The 9,911-nt window shown below is 34.1% G+C and overlaps 4 protein-coding genes and 2 non-coding genes across 6 annotated transcripts; 4 read left to right on the forward strand and 2 right to left on the reverse strand.

Moving 5' to 3' along the window:
• The first annotated feature begins 3,866 nt into the window (after positions 1-3,866).
• Positions 3,867-4,583, forward strand: LOC129569171 (uncharacterized). The gene is made up of 3 exons (XM_055447761.1): positions 3,867-3,967; positions 4,098-4,212; positions 4,285-4,583. The coding sequence occupies exons 1-3, from the start codon at positions 3,956-3,958 to the stop codon at positions 4,407-4,409; spliced, it is 252 nt and encodes an 83-aa protein (XP_055303736.1). The 5' UTR covers positions 3,867-3,955; the 3' UTR covers positions 4,410-4,583.
• A 751-nt stretch (positions 4,584-5,334) lies between these two features.
• Positions 5,335-6,829, forward strand: LOC129569172 (ankyrin repeat domain-containing protein 29-like). The gene is made up of 8 exons (XM_055447763.1): positions 5,335-5,409; positions 5,487-5,505; positions 5,821-5,882; positions 5,957-6,055; positions 6,115-6,222; positions 6,276-6,374; positions 6,438-6,536; positions 6,598-6,829. Exons 1-8 carry the CDS (start codon positions 5,364-5,366, stop codon positions 6,741-6,743), a joined length of 678 nt encoding a protein of 225 aa, XP_055303738.1. The 5' UTR covers positions 5,335-5,363; the 3' UTR covers positions 6,744-6,829.
• A 257-nt stretch (positions 6,830-7,086) lies between these two features.
• Positions 7,087-7,175, forward strand: Trnam-cau (transfer RNA methionine (anticodon CAU)). The gene is given in 2 exon segments: positions 7,087-7,123; positions 7,140-7,175. It is a non-coding gene; the product is annotated as a tRNA-Met (tRNA).
• A 177-nt stretch (positions 7,176-7,352) lies between these two features.
• Positions 7,353-7,441, reverse strand: Trnam-cau (transfer RNA methionine (anticodon CAU)). The gene is given in 2 exon segments: positions 7,353-7,388; positions 7,405-7,441. It is a non-coding gene; the product is annotated as a tRNA-Met (tRNA).
• Positions 7,442-8,085: 644 nt separating this feature from the next.
• Positions 8,086-8,854, forward strand: LOC129569174 (cuticle protein 16.5-like). Its single transcript, XM_055447765.1, has 3 exons — positions 8,086-8,226; positions 8,395-8,509; positions 8,617-8,854. The coding sequence occupies exons 1-3, from the start codon at positions 8,215-8,217 to the stop codon at positions 8,769-8,771; spliced, it is 282 nt and encodes a 93-aa protein (XP_055303740.1). The 5' UTR covers positions 8,086-8,214; the 3' UTR covers positions 8,772-8,854.
• Positions 8,855-9,000: 146 nt separating this feature from the next.
• LOC129569173 (uncharacterized) lies at positions 9,001-9,905 on the reverse strand. Its single transcript, XM_055447764.1, has 3 exons — positions 9,810-9,905; positions 9,320-9,746; positions 9,001-9,241 (listed from the first exon to the last, which is right to left on the reverse strand). Exons 1-3 carry the CDS (start codon positions 9,852-9,854, stop codon positions 9,213-9,215), a joined length of 501 nt encoding a protein of 166 aa, XP_055303739.1. The 5' UTR covers positions 9,855-9,905; the 3' UTR covers positions 9,001-9,212.
• Between the last annotated feature and the right edge of the window lie 6 nt (positions 9,906-9,911).

Here is a 9,911-nt window from a genome sequence, read left to right on the forward strand (position 1 = left end):
AAGAGCAAGAGCAAGAGCAAGAGAAAGAGTAGGAGTAAGAACAAGAGCAAGAAAAGAAGAAAGAGCAACAAGAAGCGGAAGGGAAGTAAGAAGAGACGCAGTCGAAGACGACAAACACGTTGCAAAACTTGCTTCGTAAGTAGATAAATTTTCAGCCCATTGAGGAGATTGGTCTATGTATGCAAGTTTGCCTAAAAATGTTGTTTTCCCTATTTCCAGGTAATCCCGATTGTAGTGAGCACAATGCCAACCATGCCAACCATGGCAACCAACCCACCACCAATCACATCTTCAACAGGTGAATTGTTATTTTCATTCGATTTCAGAATTTTACTCTCATCTAATTCGCGACAATTCCAAATAATTTCAATTGTTTCTCGTTAAAACCGTTTCTCATCTTCAGGTCCTACTCCATCGACTTAAAAACATCAACTGTTTTGGATGACATCCGGCAAATATCACTCACTGACATTAGAATTTCGGCTTTCACTTCAACGGATATATTCTTCATTAGAAACGTAGAAATTTTTCAATAATTAAAAAACATATCGATGGTTAACCAGTAAAAACAAATATATAATAATACATTCGAACAGCACACTTTGCATTTTATTAAGATTCAACAATCGAATTCAACTTTTTTGAAAGCATTCAAGAACGAAATCAAATCACATCACTTAATTTAAAGAAGCACTGTTGATGTGTATGCCGAATATGGGGCAATAGCAACGTATGGTGCTGAGTAGACTGTGTTGTGTGGATAAGAGTAAGTGGCTACGTATGGAGTGTCAACGTGGAATTCATCTGTTTTTCAGAAGACAGGAGAAATTTTTTTTAATAAATTCATAATGCACTCTTGAAATTCGAAAATATCAAAATAAAACTCACGAGAAACGATCTCACTTTCATCGACAACAACTGGGGCATCGTAAGCGATCACATCTGGTGTTGGTTTAGCGCACACGCAGGCAATAACCATGAGTACGAAGGCGATCTATCGAATGGAAAGTTGTCGAATATTTTAAGGATTTTTCGAATGTTTTTTCAATTGTTTTTCAAACAGAAAAAAGTTCACTATTCCAATCCATTCCAACTGCAGTGGAAAAATCACTTACGATTTTGAACATTTTGATAGCGATTGATGTTTAACTTATTTGACCGATAAACAAAAACTGATACAATCCTCGGGTTGATCTTGGCTTTTATACTATTTTATTTTTCACGAAATCAGTTGTGATCAATCAATTGTGTGCCAGTGAGAATCAATAATTCAAAACACAATACGTTGGTACGTGTCTAGGATGAGGAAAAAAAACAATTGTTTTAAGAGTTTAAACTTAAATTATGGTGTTCAGGCAGTTGTCCAGTTGTTATTCAATTTCTTCATTTAATTACATTAATCGCCAACTTTCAAAAAAACTTTTTTGTAAGATGAGCCGAATAGTTAACTGCCTCAGAAATTATTTGGCATTGAATTTTTAATGTTTACTTCAAAGCAGCTGATCGGGCATCAGATTACTATCAAACAAAGAGTTGCAGGTTTGGACTTTCACCATCTCTCCGCCGAGTATAAAAGCGAATCGCTCACACATTTGGACTTCATTTTCCTTTAAAACTCTACGTAAATAGTTTCAATTTTCAAGAAATTCAATCGAATAAAATTTGAAATGAAGTTGTTCATCGTACTGTTTGCATTTTTTGTCGCTTTTTTAGTTACAGTTTCAGCGGGTAAATTTTATTTGGATACCATTTTTGTTTTATTCTTATTTTTGACTTGATTTTTCCTCTGCAGCTCCATATCCAATGGAGGAAAATAGGTGAGCATCTTCAGAAACAAGAGTATCTGTTGAGAAGTGTCAAATAATATGGGTGTCGGTTGATTTCCATACCTTTGCCGAACTCATTCATATTAGTTTAAGAATACCTTCGTTTTTAATTTTAAAACAAAATTCGAGATTTGTTTGTTTTTCTTAGAATTCAAAGCAGGACATTGAAGATAATGAATAGTCTTGTTGGATGTGAGTAATAGAATTTTGAGATAAAAGTCGTCATTTTCAATTTAAATCTAAAAAATATTCCATAATCTCACAAAGTTTTGCCGGAAAGAATGCAGCAAACTCTGGGGTGGGGACTTTTAGGTGCTCTCATCTATTTAGTGCAGTTGGTTGGTTTTGAAGGTGGTGCTGAAGACCGGCATGGAAGTACACGACTTCATGATGCTGCATTGAAAGGTAAAGTTGAAGAAGTTATAGAACAAATCGATGACTATGATGATATCGATGTGACAAATTATCACGGGAATACTCCACTACACAACGCTGTGCGGAAAGGTCAGTGTATGTCATAATAGAAGTTCAATAAGTAATAAATGTCAAGAATATTTATCATATAGGCCACACAAAAGTTGTAAAAGTGCTTCTGGAAAACGGTGCGGATTTGAAAATTAAAAATTTCAAAGGAAAAACACCCATTGACTTAGCTTATGGTAATGAAAGAAAACTGACTTCACAGATTTGATTTAGTAAAAGAAAATTATATTTTTTTTCTTTATGCAGACAAAAACAAAATACTCATGATGCTTCTCAAGGCTGAAAAAGAGCAAAACGACGACGATGATGAATAGTCGAAACGAAAAGAAAGTGCTAAAGACTGAAGAAATACTCTAATTAAAAACATTACAATTTATTTTTAAGGCTTTTTCAATTCAAAAGAAAAATCAAAACTTAAAAATGAAATGAAAAAAAAAAAACGAAAAAAGTGTAAAAAGGAATCAAGTTTATTTCTTATCTTCATGAATCGCTTGCCATAAAAATGAAGAAGCACGCATATGAATTTATATCTTGATCTACGATCTATTATTACACATTGTTCTGTATTTTGTATTTAAATAAAAACTGTACTGTTGATTCTCTTTTGAAGTTCATTAAACGAATCATTGCTGACATTTGCTGGTCTCTGTTTGTTTATGTGTGTCAAATGAGAACACACTTAAAAAAACACTTTCATAATAAAGAAAGTGTCACCATACGCAAATATACAACAGCAGTGCATGTTGTGCGTGACGATCAACTGTGACGAACAATAGCCATTTGAAAAACAGATGAATTGAATATAAATGTTATTTTAAATTCATATTACAGTACTTTTTTTCTTCTATTTGTTCTTCTATCAAATGTTTCTGATTTTCTAATCAACAGAGTTAGAGTATGGCAGAAAATATGTTTGGCATAGAATTGGTTGTTTGAATATGGTTATCAAAGTGAATTCTAACTCGAAGAAACAACTTTATATAATTTTTGCTTGTTGGTGATAGGAGTCGAATTGATAACATGCTGTGCTTAACCGAATTTTCGCAATTTTCGCATCAAATTTCGATGGCATCGTAATCAAAAGTGTTCTTATAATTTCATTTGAGCTGCAGTGGCCGGTGCATGGAGCTCCATCCAAAGTAATCATAGTGTCAGTCTGGCGCAGTCGATAGCGTGTCAGTCTCACAAGTGTGAGAAATCTGAAGGTCGTGAGATCGAAACTTACGTTGGGTATTAAATTTTTGCCCTCCTTTAAATAAATTTTCTGATTTCAGCTCAGTAAAATTTTACCAATCAATGGAAATCAATTATAGAAATTGGAATGATATTGAATCAGTCTTGATATTGATTCCGAAATTACCGATGTTAACACAAAAAGATGAATACGACCTCATTTTTATGCGTTTCACGTAATTGGCCATTTGTTAGTTAGAAATTACTACAAACACCTCTGAAATTCACCTTGAAACGTATTTTGTTGTTCGTGGCACGTATTTGAGTTTTGAGTGATGAGAATTATTAATGGGCTCCCGATATTGGGCACTGAATCAATAGTAAATAAAATAGTATAAAAGCGAAAATCAACCTGCAGAATGTATCAGTTTTTGTTTATCAGTCAAATAAGCTAAACATCAAACATTATCAAAATGTTCAAAATCGTAAGTAATTTTCATACCACTGCTGAAATGGATTGAAATTGTGAATTTTTTCATAGTGCTTGGAAGTGATCTAAGAAGTATCCGCCATTTAAAAAATTCTTAAAATATTTGGCAATTTTTCATTCAATAGATCGCCTTCGTATTCATGGTTGTTGCCTGCGTGTGCGCTAAACCAAAGCCAGATGTGATCGCTTACAGTGCTCCAGTTGTTGCTGCTCCATTTGCCTCAAGTGCAGTCGTTTCGCGTGAGTTACATTTTTTACATTTCAAAATGTTGAGCATTTGTTAATTATCTGGATTTTATTTCTTTAAAACAGGTGAATTCCATGGTAACACAGCTCCATACGTTGCCGCTTATTCTTACCCATACGCAACAGCCTATGCAGCACCATACGTTGCTGCCGCTCCATACTCGGCATATGCATCGACAGTTCTTTTGTAAATCAAATAACCTGATTGTTAATTATGATTTCCGAGAGAAATGACATTTGCCCTGCAATATTTTAACACCTACCTCAAGGGATTAATTCTTTATTTTCAATTGGCAATAATTTTTTTCCGTTTTTGGAAATGATTTACAGAAGAAAATAAAACTCTAATGGAAATGAAAACACAATTTATAGTATTTTTGTCGGAAAGCATTCACATTTTTTTCAGCAATTGCCTTCGTGGCTGGTGAGGTTGACTGCTTTAAAATTTGCTACGACTGTAATCAGTTTCCGTAAATATTCTTTTCAAGCACTCAATGAAGCAGTGGACTTGTCGGCACACTCGTGGATTTAGCATTTCACTTGCTTTGGCGATTCGTGAGTTGCCGAAGCATCATATATGCAGTGCACTTGATATTTAACGTGAAAACCTATATTCGGTACATCGAAGTTGGCCGAGGTATGATTTCGTTTGCGCGTAGTGCGTAAGCAATTCACTTGCGATATATAGTATATAGGGATTCACATTATATCGCAAGTGAATTGCTTACGCGACGCCCAAACGAAATCATACCTCGGCCGACTTCGATGTACCGAATATAGGATTTCACGTTAAATATCGAGTGCACTGCATATATGATGCTTCGGCAACTCACGAATCGCCAAAGCAAGTGAAATGCTAAATCCACGAGTGTGCCGACAAGTCCGCTGCTTCATTGAGCATAATCATTCGAAAAAGTTCCATTGTGTAATTCACGCAGCCGAAATTTGACCCAGAATATTCGCTATCTTTTATGTTTTTGACGTTGCGAGTTTATGGAAGTTGAATTTTGTCGCTTATCAATTTATATGAGTAGGTTGTTTTCTTGAGTTTGCATATTATTGTTTTTAAAATGTAATTCAGTCAACTTTCAACTATCTGCGAATATATAGCTCAGTTTTTTTTTAAAAGTAGAACTAGCATTACAATGAAGTTCTTAATTTTTTTGACAACATTCATTCCATTTTTGAATGGTATTTAATTTCAAATTCATTAACTATTGCCATCTCCCTTTCAGTATTTGAATAATAGATTGTTTACTACTTTTCAGCATTTGAATTGAGATATTTGTAAGTATTAACGCAATGATTCCGAAGAAAATACTTCATACGATGTAGCGTATTTAATATCCAACGTAAAATTGACAAGGTGCTATTATCAAGCTTAAAACTATCGTTGCAATTTTATGCATTTATAAGAGCACGTGCAGCAATAAATCATTTATTACGAAATACTTACCTTACCCAACTTGAAAACAATTCATTTTCCTTGCATGTGTGCAAAGACTGCATGCGTTGATATTACAGTGATGTAAACATTGTTTACTGAATAATGTAAATGAGCGATATAATTTTGTCAAATGTTTCGATATTAAATTTTTCAAGCTTGGTTGGTAAGCCGATTGACGATCACGGGAACACAGGACTTCACTTGGCTGCCAGTGAAGGTTAAGAAATAAATTGCTTCAATTGTCACATCAATCAAATAAGAGCCATTTGAATGGATTTAAATGATTATTAGGTAGTTTGGAGAATGTGACCGAACATTTCTTAAACGGAGAGGATGTGAACGTCGAAAATCACTCTGGAGATACACCCTTGCACGAAGCCGCTTTTTATGGTAAACTGGAAAAATGTGGCTAAGATTCTCTTTAAACTGAACGAAATCAATCTATATAGGCCATGAGGATATTGCCAAATTCTTAATCAGACATGGTGCAGATGTGAATCGTCAGAACCACTTCGGTTGTGGTTTAAAAACGCCTCTTTATCAAGCTGCTTTCAATGGTAATGCAGTAATTTGCACCAAAAAATTGTTTTCAAAAGATTTTTTTTTGTAGGAAAGGAAAGAATGGTTCCATTATTAATCAGCCGCGGCGCAAACGTTAATTTGGCAAATCACATCGGATGGACGCCAATTTTTGTAGCAGCTCGATTTGGTATTTTTTTTTCTCAACATATCCATTGAAATATTCAAAAATTCATATACCTTCTTACAAAAGGAAAAGAAAAGACGGTGGAAGAGTTAATTCGATATGGTGCGCAAGTAAATATTGAAGATAACGCAGGAAAAACGTTACTCGAAATAGCAGAACAGTCAGGTATTTTATGAACTTTTTTTTCATTGTGTTTATGCTCCATTCAATTTTGCGGTTTGTGCAGGCAATGAAAATCTCATCAAGCTGGTTCTGAACGCGATAGAAGAACAAAATGAAAAAAGAGCAACTGAGAGAGCAACAACATTAAAGTCGTACCCATGCTTTTTGAAGGAAGTAGACGTGAATACTTGGATTTGCTATGAAGAGTGACACACATAAGTCGTCTTTTGCTAAATATAGCCTAGTGGCTCTATTATAATTGGATTTTAGGAAGAAAAAAAACATTTCACCGACAAATAAAAAATACACTTCATTCGTTCGATAACAAAATTGTATTTTTTTTATAGAAAAAATAAATATCGAGCGGCTTTAAAGTGAAACATGATTTTTTTTTCTTTTTTCAACATCAATGCGTGTGATTGAAAAACTCATCATCACAACTCATCAAATCATTCTATACAAAATGGCATTACTGCCAGCAATCATAAGTGTCTATCGATTGGAAGAATCGCTCCGGTATAGAATGGAAAAGACTAGAATAAGGATCATCATAGCCTCGCTAGCGCAGTAGGTAGCGCGTCAGTCTCATAATCAAATGTAGGAGTAATCTGAAGGTCGTCAGTTCGATCCTGACGCGGGGCAATAATTTTTTTTAATTCATTATTCTCGTTTTATCTTCGTTCTACAAGTAAATGGCAGTGCCTTTTAAAATTGCAATGAAAGAAAAAAATTTTTCTTCCAAATATATAGACAATACATGGACTTAGAGTAGAAGTACGAAGAAAAAAAGAGAAGAATAAATGAATAAAAAAAAATTATTGCCCCGCGTCAGGATCGAACTGACGACCTTCAGATTACTCCTACATTTGATTATGAGACTGACGCGCTACCTACTGCGCTAGCGAGGCTATGATCACATCCTTGTTCTATTATTTTTCATCCAAGAATTTCAATTTCTTCCAAATACAAATGAATCTGTCTACTATCAAGAAATTCGTTCAATCATTAGATTTTTTTCAGGATGATTCACTTTGATATTTGGTAATCTTTCTGTCAAAATTTGACTTTTTATGCATATTTTTTTGGTTATTTTTTTGTTATTGTAAAATGGGAAATGCTTTTGGCGAAGGCAAAATAAGCGATAAATAGAATTCCGTGAAATTGATTCAGAAAGGAATAAATAGCAAATTCATTTGGGCCATGAAATGAGACATTTTTTCCTGTGTTTTTTTTTTCTTCTAAATTGAAAACGAGAAATGAATATTTTATCAATTAAAACAAATATTCGAATTGAATGATTTCAGTTTTGATAAACATTGATAAATTTTATTTGATTATTGACCCCAGATCCAATTTTAGATTGTGTTTGAATTACATAAAGTGTTCAAATGATTCATATAAATAGCAATATCAACATAAAAATTATTGTAAATATTATGCGTTTCACGCACCAACGTGTTTACTTCAAACTACTACGACATCAGCTGCTGTCTCAATGAATCAATTGCTATTCATAATTTACATTTTCACGGCACGTACTCACTTTCAATCTTGTGAATCGTTAATGGACTAACTCCCATCACTTTCAATGGTAAACAAAATCGTATAAAAGCCGAAGTCCATTTGAAGAAGGTATCAGTTTTTGTTTATCGATCGAATAAGCTAAATAACAAACATCAAAATGTTCAAAATCGTAAGTGAACTGTTTGAAAATGGAATTTTTCTTTGAGTGCAGAAGAATTTTTATAGTTTTATGTGTTTGAAGAAATAAGATAAGAACTGCTTACCTCATTGCGTAAAAATAGAATGTGAATTTTTTTTCTGAATATTTTTACCTATCAACATTGTTTTGAACAAATAGATCGCTTTTGTATTCATGGTTATCGCCTACGTATGCGCTAAACCAAAGCCAGATGTGGTCGCTTACAGTGCTCCAGTTGTTGCCGCTCCATTTGCTCCAAGTGCAGTCGTTTCGCGTGAGTTGATGTTTGAAATATGCTCGAATTTAAATTTTAAGGCAAATATGTTCTTGTCCACTAATGAAAAAAAAAATTCATTTTTGTCTTATCAAAAAAAAAAACAGGTGAATTCCACGGTAACACAGTTCCATACGTTGCTGCTTATTCTTACCCATACGCCACAGCTTACTCAGCACCATATGTGGCTGCTGCTCCATACTCGGCACCATATGTGGCTGCTGCTCCATACTCAGCCTATGCATCAACAGTTGTTTTATAAATTAAATAACGTGACGTGATTTTTTCACCTTGTTGAACAAACGGATTTTGCCACTGGAATAAATGAATCTAAACCAATATCAACCAATTTGTATCAATTTTTGTTTGAAAATTTTATAGATTATTTAAAAGTTTCATTTATCCTCATTACAAACGCCTTCGTTGTGTTTTCCCTATTGATTAATAACTCCAAACGATTAAAATTCAAACGAAAGCCACGAACAGAGCTTGAATGTTCATATTATATTTATTTCGGTTAACCAAGTATTGTTTCACAATAAGTAGATTTGAATTGAACATTTATTTTCATAAATAGAGCCTTCGATAACCCACTTTAGCTGAAGAAAAGGACTAAATTAAATTAAAATGAAATCTAAAAGAAAGTCAAAAGGTCCATTCAAGAGAATCATTCCAAAAATGTAACTAATACGTCTGGTTTCCTTTAATGGGCAGCTGCTATCGCTGGGATTGCTGTCGTTTCGAAAAATATATTAAACTAAATATTTTAAAATAATTACTATTAAATTCACTAAAAAATGAGATAATTACCCTTTGGTGCGGCTTTAGACACGATATCTGATGAATCCTGTCCCAACGTTGCTGTGGTCTTTGTATCCTCTGGAGTTTTTGACAATTCTTCAGCGTATGTCCTTCTGTTTGCTTCTATAAATGATGCAGGTTTTGGTTCTTCGATTTTTTTTGATGGCACTGCAGCTGTCGTGGTCTCTGTAACAACTCGTTCTTGGGCAAATTTCGATAATTCCGGCAATTTTTTATCTGCTGGTGCTACAAACGGCTCGGAGGTTTTCGACAAACCTGCAGGTTTTGGATCTCCAATAATTTTTGAAGCTTCTGGAACGATAAGACTAGGCGATGCTGCAGTTGCTGTGGATTGTTTAGTGTCTATGGCATTCATGCCTTTGGTAATTGACAATAATTCTGTAGGAGCTTTAATGGGTGGAATAGCGGTAATTGGCTGTAAAAAAAATAGCAAAATCTTTTCATGTGCGTTCAATGGCTTTGCAATGAATTAACTTACGTTGCGACGTGGTTTTCGTTGATAACTATGTAGAATTTGTTGCATGAATTGTTTCCGTTGATTTCTGTGCTGATTCTGTTGCTTTTGACGTTGATTTCTGTG

The sequence above is a fragment of the Sitodiplosis mosellana genome, unplaced genomic scaffold, assembly GCF_009176505.1.
Source record: "Sitodiplosis mosellana isolate CC-2019 unplaced genomic scaffold, AAFC_SMos_1.0 Smas_scaffold_30, whole genome shotgun sequence".
NCBI classification, from domain to species: domain Eukaryota; kingdom Metazoa; phylum Arthropoda; class Insecta; order Diptera; family Cecidomyiidae; genus Sitodiplosis; species Sitodiplosis mosellana.